Raw genomic sequence first — 17,222 nt, forward strand, 5'->3', positions numbered from 1 at the left:
GGCAGCCCACCAGACTCCCCTGTCCCTGGGATTCTCCAGGCAAGAACACTGGAGTGGGTTGCCATTTCCTCCTCCATTCTTGCCTAGAAAATCCAATGGACAGAGGAGCCTGATGGGCTACAGTCCATGCTGCATCACAGACACACACACACACACACACACAAGTGCATGCTCTGTATTTGTCGGTGCCCATGTGAGGAGGGGGATGGGAAATGTGTGTGTGTGCATGTGTGTGTGTGTGTGTGTAGATACAGCTGCCGCTCCAGGGTGTAGGCACACATGAAATCCTCAAAGATGGAAATGAACAGCCCTGCTCTGGGGAAAAGGAATATTTAGACCAAATCTGAGTTGGAAATGAATGAGCACTTTAACTCAGCCACTAGAATAATCTTCTGAAGCATGTCTTCTTCTCCGCCCTCCCCATGACATCATCATTTCCCTGGTCACAGGGTGATATTAGGAGACCCTGACAGACCCTTGGGAACCCCAGCCAGTTTGACCCTGCCCTTGACCCTGCTGCAAATTAGGAAACAATCTTTCAATCACTCGTTCTCAGAAATCTACAGCCAGGGAGCTAAGATTAAAGTCAAGGAAAACAGGGACAACCAGGGAACTGGTGACAATCTCAACGAGCAGACTGCTCTGAGCTCATATAAGTCACTGGTCGTTGAGAAGGAAGTCAGAACTTGAGACATCTCCCGCCTCCTACTCTCAGGGCAAGATCTGACCTGAAAGGGAACCTCTGTCTCCATTTCTGAGTAGAAATGGATATTTCTGATTATTCATGGTTCATCTATGGGTTAAAATCCCTGGAGGGGTTTAGATTTTCTTCTCTTTTTTTAGAAAACTATTAGTGTAGGGCTTCCCTGGTGGTACAGTGGATAAGAATCCGCCGGCCAATGGAGGGGTCACTGGTTCGATCACTGGTCCGGGAAGATCCCACCTGCCGCAGGGCAGGAAGCCCATGCGCCACATCTGCTGAAGCCCGTGTACCCTAAAGTCTGTGGTGGTTGGTGGTTTAGTCGCTAAGTAGTGTCCGACTCTTGCGATACCATGGAGTGTAGTCCACCAGGGATTCTCCAGGCAAGAACACTAGAGTCTGTGCTCCGCAACAAAGGAAATCAACGAGAAGCCTGTGCGCTGGAGAGTAGCCGCGTGCTGCAACTAGAGAAAATCTGCTCACAGCAACGAAGACCCAGTGCAACCATACAAATAAACAAATAAATAATTTAAAAAAAAAACTCTACTAGTGCATTTCTTTATAAAATGTAGGAGAAAAGAAGAGGTGTTTCTAACCCTGGGCGATGGCTCTGGTTCATCACAGTTGCAGTAACACCGACAAATCTTTCCTCGCTGTGCACCCTCTTCATTTTGACTGAACAGGGTATAAATTTCCTCTTCTGTAAGAGGCATCTTTACCATTTCAATCTGAAAGACATATGCTGGGTCTAATTCAAGTGTTGAGTAGGGGAGGGGAGAACACTCTGGGACTGAGAGGGAAGCAGGTGGGGAGAAGCAAAGGACAGCCCTCACCTCCTCTAACACCTTGCGCTTGAGGTAGTGAACATTGACAAATGTGATGGCATTGCAGCACTGGAAGATCTTCACCCCTGGAATGTTTGCAACCTGCAAGACAAATAAATGCACACTTGAGGGCAATTTTTCAGCTCTTTCATGGAGTAAGGGGAAAAAAAATCCTTAGAACATCCTGGAGAATCTGTGTTCTTTATAAGCATCAAGAACTAACAAATTCCTCCCTCTGGTTTTCACCCCCTGCTTTCTTCTTTTCCCCTCTTATTTCTTCACACCTCTCTTTTTCTTGGCCCTCCTCCCTCTGAAGTACATTTAAAATTATCCTTAACTGGCTGCATCACTTTGTAAATGTAAATGCGTATCTGCAGTGCAGCAGAGAGGAACAAAGGAGCTTAGTTTTTTTGTGTGTTTTTTTTTTGGTAGAAATACTAAGCAGCAGGCCTGGTCCATCTCATCCTTTGGGCAAAGGAGTGGGACTCATTTGGATTCTTACCTCCCGATAGTCTTGGAAGCTTCTATAAATATTGGTGTTAGGGATCTGACCCAGGAGGAGAATCTTAGTTCTGTAAGGAAATGCATTTGCCTTTAGGTCACAGTTGCCTCACCTTGACATGGCCCACCTCCTATCACCCCAGACAAAGTACCTGTGTGACTGAACAGTGATGATGAAGAAGGCAAAAGTTACTGCAACAACTAGTCCAATATCCAGTCCCAGTAAAATTGCAGACATGAACGTCACCATCCAAATGAGCTTATGGAAAAGAGGGAGGAGGAGAAAGGGAGACCATGACAACAAGCAGAACTGAGAAAATCACAAGTCTTCACCTTTACTCTTTCTCTCCCAACACCTAGGATTTAGAGATCAAATTCCACAGCCACGTGGACTGATGCTGTCACAAATGATTGGGCCCCAGGGCTGCCTAGCAATTCTTTTATGCATTCTTGGTCACATCTCTCTTTAGTTTTCTCTTAAAACATCAGTTTCCGCTTGTGAAAAATTGGGCTAACAATATTTGCTTTATATAATTTATTGAGATTAGAAATACTGTTTGGAAAGCAACCCAGAACACTCACCAAATTACTGGTTGCTATTTTAAGACCCATGATAGTCATTAGGAATCTTTAATATCCTTTTCAAGCCCCTGTCCCACCACCTACTGCATCTCTCAGCAGGTGATTTGACTTTCATTTTCATAAAGAAGGTAGGCTGAGGGGGAGGGATACATTGGAAGGTTGGGACTGACATTTATACGCGACTGTGTATATGGGGAAAGAATTTTTTTTAAAGGAGTAGATATATGTTTATGTATAATTGACTCACTTTGCTGTACACCTGAAACCAGCACAACGTTGAAGCAACTATACCCCAATAAAAAAAATTTTTTTTTAAAAGAAGATGGGTTGAAAGTCCCTTAACTGTTTACTCCACCTGCCATTTGCTAGTCTCTGCACTCAACCTTCCCTTGTTCTCTCCAGGGCTGTTGGAAGTGCTGTCTCCACTCCAAAGACCAGAAGCTCTAACTGTACACTGGACCATATTCCCCTCTTGACTTCTCAGGGACCTGGATCCAAAAATGATCTCTTTCCTCTTCCGGGTCCCTCTCCTGTCATTGCATCATCATCCCTTATCTTTCATTTCTTGCTATTTCCCCTATATGTCCTCTAGTTTTCTTCTCTAGAGAAAAGGGGAGCACTCCATCAGTTACTCTTCCTGGCAAGACGCCCTCTTCTTGTTAGGATTTGTTTCCCCTCTCCTGGAATGTAGTTCTATTAACCAGATTAAAAGGCATTCAAATATGCCATGTATGATGAACCCTTTTTATTAGATCTGTGTGTAACTGCAGCTGCTTAATGACTTCTGTTTTATCCAACTTCATATAGTTGGAATGGGGTCTCAGTATTTCTGTGCACCAAATAACCTTGACTCCCGTTTTTTGAGCAACAGCAGAGACGCATCAGATGGTGGGTTCACGCTGATCACTTTCGTTTGTTCTCTTCTCTCTCTGAAGGCTTCCCCTCCATCCTTCCCAACCTCCCCAGTGCATCTCCACTCACACAGTCATACTGGTTCTGCCTCCACAGACTGGGTAGGGTGTAAACAGCTTCAAGGTAGGGTAGGACATTACTCAGGATAATACCAGCCACTATAGCCTGTGGGGAAAAAATAAACCCTGCTTCATTTTCCCTTCAGGGGTAGAGCTTCCAAATTTCCACAAAGGAACCACAGAGACTTGGTCAGCCTTGCCACACAGAGGTATTCTGCACTAATATTTCATACAAATAGCAGGTCTGTGCTGCCACTCACTGTCCAATCAAATAGGTATTCTCCACATTTGCCTCTGCTCACCTTTATAATTTGTCAAACACACAAGACACAGCAAGGCCATGTGACTCATTTGGCCAGTAACAGCTCTCAAAAGCCCCTTTTATTTTAGAGTTTTTTGAATGTGGACCACTTTTAAAATCTTTATTGAATTTGTTACAGTATTGCTTCTGTTTTATGTTTTGGTTTTTTACAGCTGCAAGACATGTGGAATCTTAGCTCCCCGACCAGGGATTGAACTCATAACCCACCTGGATTGGAAGGCGAAGTTTTAACCCTGGACCACAAGGGAAGCTCCCACATGCCCTTTTTAGAGTCAGATCACTGGTTACTTACACAGACAGTGAGAGGAAGAGTAGCCACAACTCGTGATCATCTAGTCCCTTCTGTTTCCATGTGGCCACTTTTGGTGGAAGGATGAGGCAAGACCCATAGGAAGGCTGGGGCCTTTGGCCATGTGTCCTATTCTGTGCCTATTTGACTTTGCTTTGTCTAGTTTGCTTGACATAACCTATGTGACTGATGTTGCTTAGAAACCATTCTCAGACGGGATGACAAATTAAGAGAATTTCCACTCACAGAAATTCTGAAATAGTTTCAATTTGGTGGTGTTTTTTTATCCCAAGCCTAATCATGATGTACTACGATTATTTCAACAGTGAGACACCACTGTTTTGGTCCATCAAATTAAATTAGCAAATCTAAAACACTGAGGACATTCCATTAAAAATGGGTATTGACCTTTTGAAAAATAATTTGGCCATATATTAAGAAATACTAGGGCTTCCCAGGGGGGGCATTAGTGGTAAAGAACCCGCCCGACAATGCAGGAGACTTAAAATATCCAGATTTGATCCCTGGGTTGGGAAGATCCCCTGGAGAAGGGCATGGTATCCCACTCCAGTATATGCCTGGAGAAGCCCATGGACAGAGGAACCTGGCAGGCTACAGTTCATAGGGTCGCAAAGACTTGGACATGACTGAAGAAACTGAGCAAGAAATATTGATTGATATGCTTTCATACAGAACTTTTGTTTTCCCCTTAAAAATCTATCCTAAATATAGAAAAGGGCAGATGTACAAAATTGCTCACTATTGTGTTATTTATAATAAAAAAAAACTCAGATAAACTAATTTAAACTGATTAATAAGTGATAGTAAGAGTATCATGTTATATATGAAATTAACAAGAATACCAGATTGTGTGTACAGTTAGATCACAATTACACAAAGTAAAGGCTGCTTCCCTGGTGGCTCAGTGGTAAAGAATTTGCTTGCCAATGCAGGATACGTGGGTTCGATCCTTGTGGTTGGGAAGATCCCCTGGAGAAGGAAATGGCAACCCACTCCAATATTCTTGTCTGGGAAATCCCATGGACAGAGGAGCCTGGCGGGCTACAGTTCATGGGTTGCAGAGAGTCAGACACGATTTAGTGACTAAACAACAACAGCATACAAAGTAAATACTATCTGTTCATAGAGAATAATATTGGTTAGGTATATGCCAAAATGTTAATAGTGGTTTATTTGTTTTTGGTTTTTTTTGGTTTTTTTTAGTTTTTTTTTTTAATTTTATTTTTAAACTTTACATAATTGTATTAGTTTTGCCAAATATCAAAATGAATCTGCCACAGGTATACCTGTGTTCCCCATCCTGAACCCTCCTCCCTCCTCCCTCCCCATACCATCCCTCTGGGTCGTCCCAGTGCACTAGCCCCAAGCATCCAGTATTGTGCATCGAACCTGGACTGGCATCTCGTTTCATACATGATAGTTTACATGTTTCAATGCCATTCTCCCAAATCTTCCCACCCTCTCCCTCTCCCACAGAGTCCATAAGACTGTTCTATACATCAGTGTCTCTTTTGCTGTCTCGTACACAGGGTTATTGTTACCCTCTTTCTAAATTCCATATATATGCGTTAGTATACTGTATTGGTATTTTTCCTTCTGGCTTACTTCACTCTGTATAATAGGCTCCAGTTTCATCCACCTCATTAGAACTGATTCAAATGTATTCTTTTTAATGGCTGAGTAATACAAAAAAATATGGAACGCTTCACGAACTTGTGGGTCATCCTTGCGCAGGGGCCATGCTAATCTTCTCTGTATCGTTCCAATTTTAGTATATGTGCTGCCAAAGCGAGCACTAATAGTGGTTTATTTGTGATTGTGGCTTCAGGGACTGCCACCTCAGTGTGTGACCAATCTATCTATAAAATAGATTTTTATCTATTATGAATTTTCCAAAGCTTAAAAAGTAAGCAGGTCTTCTTTTGTAGTGAAAAGACAGTGTCTTAAATATAAGAAAATGAAGATCAATATTCATGGGGGTATAAAATCATCAGGGCCTCAAAGTAGAATACTTTAAGAAACATTTTTCAACCTTTTCCTAGCCATCTAGCCAGTTAGAACTGATCCCACTCTCGGAAGTGGCTTGGATCCAGGCTTACTCTGGTTTTCTGAGGTTACTCAGTAACCAGTTGGATGCAACAAGTCAGTAAGAGGGGGGAGGAAGTAAAATGAAGTCAGCAGAAATTACTTGTTTTCCAGCTTCATCTTCTTACCAGTCAGGAATCTCCTCAAATTTCTGCAATTAGCAGGGAGATGTGGTAGGAAAGATAAGAAATTCAACTTCATAGGGTTTTTACAAGACTTTTGGCTTGAGGTATGAAGTATGAGGGCTCCCGAGGTATCTCAGTGGTAAAGAATCCACCTGCCAATGCAGGAGACACTGGAGACGTAAGTTTGATACCTGGGTCAGGAAGATTTCCTGGAGGAGGAAATGGCAACCATTCCAGTCTTGCCTGGGGAGTTCCATGGACAGAGGAGCCTGGTGGGCTACAGTTCATGGGGTCACAAAGAGTTGGTCATGACTGAAAGACTGAGCACACACACGGAGTATGACAGGGAAACAAATCTTTTTCATGAAATATACAATAAAATTTTTACCTTTCTGAATATTAAGATAAAACATGCTCATGTGCAAAGAAGAATTGAATTTATATATATTTTCCATCATACAAGAGAACATTTTGGTATAGCCTATGTATTTTTTTCCCACACAAAACTGGAACAATATTGAATACACTATTTGTATTACATTAAAAAAATGTATATTGGGTCCCTTGCTCACTAGTTGAGATCCTTGCCAGGATGCTCTACCAATTACTCTCCCAAGACTTTTTCAACAAACTACCCATAGTCATTCAAAGAAGGAGGGATAGGTGCTTCCTAGAGGGGTGGAATGGGAGAGAAAGCTCAACAGGGAGGGGACATATGTGTACCTATGGCTGATTCACGATGTTATACTGCAGAAACTAACAGAACATTGTAAAGCAATTATATCCAATAAAAATAGGAAGGAATCATTCATAGTCTAATCCTCAGAGAGCCACGGTTATAGAAATTCAGTTATTCCACTGATCAGATTGTGTTCACATTTTCTCACCCAGCAACATCCTAACTAGATGATGTAAAAATAACGTGCCAGAACATGGTTGGCCAAAAGCAAGGGCTGTTCTATCCCCAGCATATTTATAGTAAGGAGGGGCTTCCCTGCTTTTATCACTGTGCATGTATGCATGTGTGCTCAGTCATGTCTGACTCTTTGGAACCCCACTGTAACCCACCTCTGTAAGGTGGACTGTAACCCACCTCTGTCCATGGGATTTTTGAGGCAAGAATACCAGAGTGGGTTGCAATCTCCTTCTCCAGGGGATCTTCCGAACCCAGGGATCGAACCCACGTCTCCTGCATCTCCTGCCTTGGCAGGGAGATTCTTTGCCACTGAACCATCTGGGAAGCCTCACTTTTATCACTACTCGGCAGTGAATTCGGATAGATTTTTATTTGAGATTTTTTTTTTTTAATTCTGATTCTTCAGGCTATAAAGGAAAAATATCACTGTCCAAAGTAAATTAGTGAGTGTCCCACCAAAAATAGACTCCCAAGGGTTATAGTCCAAAGATGCTGCATAAGCCCCATTCTGGAGAGGACTTCTGCTGGGAAGCAGAGGACAGCTTGTGTGGTAAACACAGGCTTAATCCCACCCACCATGCCTATATTGCATGGCTGGTTTCCAAGATCCCTGAATCACAAGAACCAAAGGCAGCGACAGCCTTAAGATGGTCCTGTTCTACTGAAATGTGATATTCACCAGGCGGAATTGTTGTTTAGTTGCTAAGTCGTGTCCAACTCTTTTGCAACCCCATGGACTGTAGCTTGCCAGGCTCCTCTGTCCATGGGATTTCTCAGGCAAGAATACTGGGCTGGAGTGGGTTGTCATTTCCTTCTCCAGGGCATCTTCCTGACCCAGGGATTGAAGCTGCGTCTCCTGCTTGGCAGGCGAATTCTTTACCACTGAATCACCAGGGAAGTCCCAAACATGTTTAAAAGGATGGGTATAATATTTACAACCACTCCAGTTTAGGGACTGCTACATCAGTGGGTAACCAAGCTGCTGCACCAGGAATAAAACCTCCTCCCTTGCTGCTGCTGCTTAGTTGCTTCAGTCATGTCCAGCTCTGTGCGACCCCATGGACTGTAGCCCGCCAGGTTCCTCTGTCCATGGGATTCTCCAGGCAAGAGTACTGGAGTGGGATGCCATGCCCTTCCTTCAGGGGATCTTCCCAAGCCAGTGATTGAACCCAGGTCTCCTGCATTGCAGGCAGATTCTTTACCACTGAGCTACCAGGGAAGTCCTACCTCCCCATCTTAGTACTATCGAAAGTGACTAAAGGGAACACGGAGGAAATTTAAAAAGAAGTCATGGACACTGGGCATTGACCTATACTGTAACTTAGAACAAATTGATTATAGTCAGTAATTAATGCAACTGGCATCTCTAAATGTAAAGTCATCATTCATTTCACACAAAGGGAAGGAATGGTACATAGTACATAGAGGTATTCTAGCTGAATACAGGATTAGAACTCAACTTTTAGTGTTGTGAACTGACCAAAAGGCAGGGTGGCAGCGGTGGGGAGATTGAGTTCACATGAATGCAGAACAAGGACTTCTGGAAACTGTTTAGGAAAACAGATGGCATGAATGCACAATGAGTTTCCAAGCCTGTGTTGGGAATGGGCGTTCTAGCATCTGAAGTCTATTTTGGTCATATTTAACTGAATCCTTACTTCTAAAAGCTTACTTTATAGCTAAAGCAATTTTAAAAAAAAGATTAATGAGGATGAGAAGAATCACAACTGTTTCTTGAGCGCTTATTATTAGCTCAAAACTGTTCTCTCTACATTATACATATTATCGTGTTTAACTCCTAGTTCTGTGAGGTGCTTAGTCACTCAGTTGTGTCCAACTCTTTGTGATCCTGTCTATGGGGATTCTCCAGGCAAGAATACTGGAGTGTTGAGGCTTGACAGAAAACAACAAAAATCTGTAAAGCAATTATCCTTCACTTAAAAAATAAATAAAAAAAAAAAAGAATACTGGAGTGGGTTGCCATGCCCTCCCACAGAGATCTTCCTAACTCACAGATCAAACCTAGGTCTCCTGCATTGCAGATGGATTCGTTACCGTCTGAGCCACCAGGGAAATCCTGTATGGTAGAGGCAGTTATTTTAAAGGAAAGGAACCAGAAATAGCCTGGGGCAACCACTGGAGATGAGCAGAATGCAGTTCCCCTCAGAGATGCCCCCACCAAGATGTGATCTGACTCAGGCATCTGATCAGGTCTACTTACGTTTGGCAGTCTGTAGAAAAAGCGTGCCATCTTCATCATCAGGAGCAGCATGATGCCTGCGCCTACCAGAGATGCAAACTGAGGAGACAGAGCCAGTTGGAGAGAGACCATCAGGAATGGACTGGTCCCTGTCTGCAACTGAGGCCTTCTGCTTGGTGACAAGCATGTCTGTTTTTTGTCTTTTTCTTAAAAGGGGTTGAATATGTATAACCAGCTAACATCAGTGCGTTTTCGGTAAGCTGACACTGTCAATTCTTGTCAAAATGCTCAACACACACCAGGTACTCAATAAATACTCATTGACTGCACATATCAAGGTTTCCTGAAAAGCTACAGATGGGCTTGAATATCTGAATATTTCTTGCCATTGCTTTGTGCTGTGGAATCTGAAGTCTCCTACAATCCGGCCTTCATTTCCTCCAAACTTTAACCTTCTTTGAATAGTTTTGAAAAGTCCTGGTAGACTCATCACTGCCAGCCCTAAAATCCCAACTGTTCCACCTAGCTCTTTTGGGGTTTGGATAGCTTCCCATCTAACAGCTTCAGTGGTACTTCATCTTAATACCGTGATATTCACTTTAGATTTTCCTACTTTTGCTTCTCTCTGCCTCAATGCCATTAAAAAAAAAGAAAAGAAAGGTAATGAACATGAGTCAGGGCTGTTGATAGCAGCTCTGGATCCTGTTCCAGCTGGGTTGACTCCTCTGGGTTCGTATTACTTGGGAAGCAGTGATTCAGATTGTCAAATACAGGTAGAAAGCTAAAAAAACATAGTTCCCTTTATAATCTTAAGGCTCTCTGGACATAATCTTGAACTCATTATATCCTCTGTTGATAAACTTCCATTAAAATCATACAAAGCAGTGTAATTTCCCATGGTGATAAGGGTGGAGGGGGGGATAAAACTGTAGCCACAAATCAAAACAATAGCATATACTAGCACCAACAAGCAACTTTAAATCTAAACCATTAAATGACCATGAGGCCATGATTGTCTAATTTTTTTCCTCTTTTTTATTAGGTGTGAAAAAGACTTCCTACTGGGTTCTCTCTCACTGCTCACTGCTATTTGCCATAGAAACATGTCACTGAAAATAACTGCAATGAAATCAATGTTCTGCTTCCTTTTTTTGCCACCCCGACTGATACACAGCTATGGGACCAACCCAAGGTGGAAAAGTTGAACCCTGAGAGAAGAATGTAGGCAGAAGGATTCAGGAAAATGGATCACTGTAACTGAAACTCAGGAAGTTCTCGTGGCAAACATTTTATACACTGGGGAACTGAAAAAGGTAACTGAAGCCATAAGCTCCTCCAGCCAGTGTGCATCTCAGCCTCTTGCCACACTGGATTTTAGGGTCTAGCTTCAGGTGGTCTCACACTATAGAAGAAACTGCTTTGCTTAGCACAGGAAAACATATCAGGACTTCTCCTCCTACTACTCCTTTCCTCCAAAGTTCTTTGGATTACTTTTAGGGGAACAAAGACATACAGACACCAAAATTAGCTGTATAAAAACCTAGTTTAAAATGACGGTCAACCAAACACTGAAATCCCATAAATCTGGCTGCTCAGGGAGGCCTGCCAATAATTGTCTGTCCCCCATGGCTGCTTCCCTTATAGCTCAGCTGGTAAAGAATCTGCCTGCAATGCAGGAGACCTGGGTTCGATCCTGGGTTGCAAAGATCCTCTGGAGAAGGGAAAGGCTACCCACTCCAGTATTCTGGCCTGGAGAATTCCATCGACTGCATAGTCCATGGGGTTGCAAAGAGTCAGACACGACTGAGTGACTTTCACTTTCATGGCTGCACACGAGAGGAGTGGGCTTTGGGATCAGAGGGCCATCTTTGGTGGTGGTATGCCCTAGGAGGATGCATGGTGAGTCTCAGAATCTCAGACTCAGGGCATGAACAGGGCCTAGAGGCAGCAAGCATATACTAATACAACTTGACACATGTTTTGGTTTTCCGCTCTGATTTTTCATCACTTTTTCAGGCTTTCTTGAACCAAGACTGACCCTACCTTCTTCCCGGGGACTCAACGCAATGTGAGTTCTCATAAAGCACAGCCACGAGGGACATGAAGAGCCTCAGACAACTGCTCCACAAGCAGTGGATAGAACATTACCATACACCAACCAGCACACTAGGGACCTGGGGTAGAAGCTCTGTTGTCATCCAGTTTAATTCTCACAACTGAAAGGTTATCCTTATCTCCATCTTACAGATGAGAACTAGAGCCCCAGAAAGTGAAGGTAACTTCCCAAGGTCACACGTCTAGGAACTACAGAGTCAGGTTTCAATCCACCTGACCAACTGACTCCAAAATCCAGGCTCTCTCCACTGCCCCATTTGCTTTCTCTAAAGACAATGCAACTCATTTCCTTTTGTGATGATTTCTTTTCTTTTTTAAAAATAATAACTCATTTTTAAAAGCAGTTCTGGGAGTGAAATAAGTCAGAAAGAGAAAAACAAATGCATACATGCATAAATGTGGAATCTAGAAAAATGGTACAGATGAGCCTATTTGCAGGGCAGGAATAAAGACACAGACATAGAGAATGGACACGTACCTGGACACAGACCCGGAAAAGGGGGGTGGGATGAATTGGGAGAATATGACATATGATATATACATACTGGATGAAAAATAGTTACTGGGGAGCTGCTCTGTAGCACAGGGAGCTTGGCTCGGTGCTTTGTGATGACCTGGGGTTGGGCAGGGGGTTGGGGATGATCCAAGAGGGAGGGGTTATGTGTATACATAAAACAGATTCATGACAGTACAGCAGAAACTAACACAACACTGTAAAGCTCCAACTTAAAAAAAAAATAGGGTAAAGCAGTTCTGAGAGCCTGGGGACAAGGCAAGAAGGCTCATCTTTGGAAAGCAGGGAACAAGGAAAGGAACACAATCATAGAGAAGAGAGAAGCACAGGATCAGAACTGGATCAGCTAGAAGAGGGAGGGCAGTTCGGTTGGCCTGCATCACTTAAGGTTCAGGCCAGGGCTGGAAGGGCTGATAGGTTTTGCTGCAACAAGTGAAGACAAGTTTCTAGACAGGGAGAAATTAAAGTGAAATCCAGACACATTTTACACAGTGTTTATGTATGTCAGACATACATACACACACATAAGTGGCTGTTGGTGACCAGTCATGTCAAATAGGTTCAGAGCCAGCTCCCGAGCTTCTCTTTCCTGCAGTCCTGGGGAGCTTTGAAAAAATGAGGGTGTTCTCAGGCAGGCTGAATTTAAAAGTTCCCAGAGGAGAAGGGGAGAGAGAAGAACCCCTGCTAGGGGATGAAGAAGGCTGAGTGAGTCCAGATCAGAAACTCGGATTGGAGGTGGGGAAGCTCAAATGTGGAGGGTCAAGGGCCAGGGGCGTTCTCTGCTTGAACTGGCCATTTGCCCTGGGCAAGTCGGGGTCTTGGGGAAGAGTTTACCAGCATCCTGAGGGACATGCTTCCCTGTGAAGGGTCACTGCATCACAGAGAGAGATGTCTTTGGGGAGAACGAAGGGGAGAACGAAGCCACAGCAGAAAACAGGACGAGAGTCACTTTGCCCAACAGGCTAAGCTAAGCTAAGCTAAGCTAAGTCGCTTCAGTCGTGTCCGACTCTGTGTGACCCCATAGACGGCAGCCCACCAGGCTCCCCCGTCCCTGGGATTCTCCAGGCAAGAACGCTGGAGTGGGTTGCCATTTCCTTCTCCAATGCAGGAAAGTGAAAAGTGAAAGTGAAGTCGCTCAGTCGTGTCTGACTCTGTGCTACCCCATGGACTACAGCCTACCAGGCTACTCTGTCCGTGGGATTTTCCAGGCGAGAGTACTGGAGTGGGGTGCCAACAGGCTAAAGGCAACTCCAAAGCTGGACTGAAGCCCGTCTTCCTTCCCTCCATCTACACATCACATATTCTAAACCTCTTACAGGGATCCAGAAAAGCCCCACTTCCTCCATCGTTCTCCTTCCTGAAGTATTTATGGCACTTTAACATTTATTGTATTTATTCTGCACTTAATTTTACTTGCATTGTGATTGATTTTTTTCCAACCATGTGCATCTTTTCTCCCCAAATCTGTTATGCTTGTATACTAAATAAACAAAGTGTGTGGTCACAAGTTAAAGGGAACTGATGTCTGGAAAAGCTATTCCCATTTCTTCTTATCATAAAATCCTCTTATTTTGACTTCACTTGCATAGAACATCATTGTTTTTTAACAAAACTCATCTTCCTTCTCTGATCAGACAGTAGCACAGAAGAGCTACCCCTTAAAGGCCAGTGTGTTCAGTAGAAGCTCTCTGACAACAAAACTCAGTCCACATAAAATTATACAGTCTTACTCTAGACCCATGCTCTCACCACTGCCCAGTCTTCTTTTATTAGCTTTCACCTGATATTTCACCCATAAGCTGTGACATTTTCTCTTTCCCCATTCGAGTTTTGTGTCCATTCTTCTGACACTCTAAGATTTTTTTTTAAATGTGGTCCATTTTTAAAGTCTTTATTGAATTTGTTACAATATTGCTTCTGCTTTATGTTTTGGTTTTTTGGCCCGAAGATATGTGTGGGATTTTAGCTTCCCATCCAGAGACTGATCCCACACCCGCTGCATTGGAAGGCAAGGTCTCAGCCACTGGGCCACCAGGGAAGCCCTTGACACTTTACTGACCACAGCAATGCCTCCCCTACTGTGCTGCTGTGGCTCCGGCTTGTCTTTGGCTTCTGCTTCTCTGCCTCCTGAACCCTGACTCAGTCCATGGGCTTATTCTAGGTTCAGTTCTGATAGTTCTTTGACACTTATTCATGCTACATAACTGAGATGGGATACCTCTCATGTTGTAAACTGAATTATCTGGTCAGTCTAAAACGCATGAATATTGGACTTAGAAAATCTCATGCCAGAAAACTGGACAGAGAGCTTGCCTTTAAAACTTTGCCACCGTTCTTCTTTCCCTCTTCCCTTCCATATACCCGTATATTTAGTTTACTAATTCAGGATACCTGAAGAGGATCTGACCCAGACAATTTTCTCTTCCACAAAGGTAGAGTGAACGCAAATTCCATAAGCTCATCTAGACAAAGACTAGCGCCTCCTGTCATGTCCTTTAGGAGTTGGAAAAGTTTCTAGCCCTGCTGTCAGGAAGGCGAGAGTTGTCTTATTACTTTCACAGACTAGGACTGAGAATATATCTCCCCATAGAAAAAAACGTTCATAGGTGATAGTTGGTTTACCTGAAATATTATCTTTTAGCTTTGCTACATGGAAAGTAGCTTCTTGTGGGCTAATATATAGAAGCCTTTAACAATAATATTTTTACAGAAAATGATCTTCAAATTCCTCATTGACAGATAGCTTTTAAGACAAAAGCTAAACAAAAATTAAGCCAAGCATGAGATCCAAAAAACATAATACAAATCCCTCCCAACAAGCATAACTGTAAAACAGCAGTGTGGTTAAACTAATATATAATCCCCTTCTGTGAATATACATATAAATAGATATAATTATCTCTGTATATTAGACATCAAATTCTATTGCACACACCTGTTGTCGTCCTCCAGTTTTATCCTGGATAATGGTCCTGGCAACAGCACCAGTAAACACGTAAGATCTGAAAAATGAACTGACGACATTGCAAAGGCCAATGGCTATTAAATCCTGTAAAGAAACGGCAAATACTTTAGGCCCGCCATTTGTCAAAGAAGAAGGCTGACCTGAGTTTGCACTAAAGTTACGCTGTTATTTCTTGTATATGAAGATAGGGTTGTTTATATCACTGCAAATAACACTGAAAGATTATTGGAAAGAACTGAAGGATGGCAAATCTGATTTCTTCACTTTAGCTAAAGATCACAAGGAAAGCCCTCAAAGTGAGAAAATGAGACTTTTGCCTTATTATTCTCTTTCACATGATCACTAGGATCACAGAGAGACACAAAGCACTATTTTCTTGCTTCCTTTTATACTATCCTAAAGTCAAAGCGGGACACCAGTTGAACCTGGGCATCGGAGTGAAAGCCTGGGATCCTAACACGAGGCACCAGCCCACGCCAAGGGGCTTGTGCGATCTTAGTTCCCTGACCAGGGGTTGAACCTTGGGCCACAGCAGTGAAAGCACCAAGTCCTAACCACTGAACCGCCAGGGAAGTCCCCATGTTTCCTTTTCGATTTCTAGGGAAGGGGCCAAACTCAGAATGGTTGGAGACTTTTTTTTTTAAAGTGACAATGACTATTTCTGGGAGACCAATTGAATTATGTTATTAGCCTAGTTTTGACAGTCCACTGTATTTCTTGTTCTGCCTTGGTATGTGGTTGACTTCTAAGGACTTGGTGGAAAGGAAGATAAAAGGAGAGGAGAGGAACCCTGCCAACTTAACAACATATGCCTCCCTACCCCGTATCTGTTCTAGGGTAACAACATGCATAGTAATTCAGGTAGCTTCAGAGGTAAGGATGTCACACTTCTCAAAAACCTTTAATTATAGCTCAAATAGTGGTCCAAGTGACTCTCTGGTTACAGTCTTCATTTTAGCAGAAGGCTCAGGTTAGAGAACAAAGATTAAAGGGTCCGAGAAAGTAATAGAAAGGCTTGTCCTCTCACCTGGTTGGAATTGACGTCATAGTTATGGAAACTGGCAATCTTCTTGCCCAGAAATACGAGCAAAGAGGAGCTCACTAAAGCTAAGGAGAACGATTCTATAAGAACTTCAGTAAGATTGCTCATATCTGGCGTTACAGGAAACAGGAAGCTGGAATAAAATGGTGGAATTATTCCTAGATAGCAGCAGTCATTATGGGCACCTCCCCCACTCTATTCTTATAACTTTATCATCCATATCAAAAGGCCTGACACTTTTAAACACATTTATTTACTGATTTTTGGCTGCTCTAGGTTATCATTGCTGCACGTGGGCTTTCTCTAGTTGCAGCAAGCGGGAGCTGCTCTCTAGTGTGGTGCGTGGGCTTCTCACTGTGCGGCTTCCCTTGTTGCAGAACTCAGGCTCCAGGCGTAGGAGCTTTCGTAGTTGCGGCTCTCTGGCTCTAGAGCACTGGTTTGGTAGTTGTGGCCCATGGGCATAGTCGGCCTGCCACATGTGGGATCTTCCTGGACCAGGGATCGAAACGGTATCCCCTGCATTGGCAGGTGGATTTTTTTTTTTAAACTTTTTATTTTATATTGAGGTATAGCCAATTAGGGGCTTCCCTGGTGGCTCAATGGTAAAGAATCTGCCTGCCAAGCAAGAGATTTGGGTTGGGTTTCTGGGTTGGGAAGTTCCCCTGGAGTAGGAAATGGCAGCCCACTCCAGTATTCTTTTTTTTTTTTTTCATTTTCATTTTATTCTTCCAATTTTATTTTATTTTTAAACTTTACATAATTGTATTAGTTTTGCCAAATATCAAAATGAATCCGCCACAGGTATACATGTGTTGCCCATCCCGAACCCTCCTCCCTCCTCCCTCCCCATACCATCCCTCTGGGCCGTCCCAGTGCTCCAGCCCCAAGCATCCAGCATCATGCATCGAACCTGGACTGGCAACTCGTTTCCTACATGATATTTCACATGTTTCATTGCCATTCACTCCAGTATTCTTGTCTGGGAAATCCCATGGACAGAGGAGCCTGCCAGGCTACAGCCCATGGAGCGGCAAAGAGTCGGACACGACT

General features: G+C 43.3%; 1 protein-coding gene and 1 non-coding gene across 10 annotated transcripts in view; both read right to left on the minus strand.

Moving 5' to 3' along the window:
* The window catches only part of SLC26A8 (solute carrier family 26 member 8), an 88,938-nt gene that overhangs the window by 13,650 nt on the left and 58,066 nt on the right, over positions 1 to 17,222 (minus strand). For 8 of the 9 annotated variants that reach the window (XM_019985716.2, XM_070777416.1, XM_070777419.1 and 5 more), the window contains 8 exons: positions 16,158 to 16,305; positions 15,101 to 15,214; positions 9,558 to 9,635; positions 3,589 to 3,684; positions 2,178 to 2,284; positions 2,027 to 2,096; positions 1,534 to 1,626; positions 1,297 to 1,428 (listed from right to left, as the gene is read on the minus strand). In XM_019985716.2, coding sequence (XP_019841275.2) covers positions 1,297 to 1,428; positions 1,534 to 1,626; positions 2,027 to 2,096; positions 2,178 to 2,284; positions 3,589 to 3,684; positions 9,558 to 9,635; positions 15,101 to 15,214; positions 16,158 to 16,305 — 838 coding nt within the window. The remainder of the gene's footprint in view (positions 1 to 1,296; positions 1,429 to 1,533; positions 1,627 to 2,026; positions 2,097 to 2,177; positions 2,285 to 3,588; positions 3,685 to 9,557; positions 9,636 to 15,100; positions 15,215 to 16,157; positions 16,306 to 17,222) is intronic. The other variant, XM_019985715.2, reaches the window with a different exon arrangement.
* Positions 5,900 to 6,006, minus strand: LOC139179179 (U6 spliceosomal RNA). The gene has a single exon (XR_011563602.1). It is a non-coding gene; the product is annotated as a U6 spliceosomal RNA (small nuclear RNA).

The sequence above is a fragment of the Bos indicus genome, chromosome 23, assembly GCF_029378745.1.
Source record: "Bos indicus isolate NIAB-ARS_2022 breed Sahiwal x Tharparkar chromosome 23, NIAB-ARS_B.indTharparkar_mat_pri_1.0, whole genome shotgun sequence".
Taxonomy (NCBI): domain Eukaryota; kingdom Metazoa; phylum Chordata; class Mammalia; order Artiodactyla; family Bovidae; genus Bos; species Bos indicus.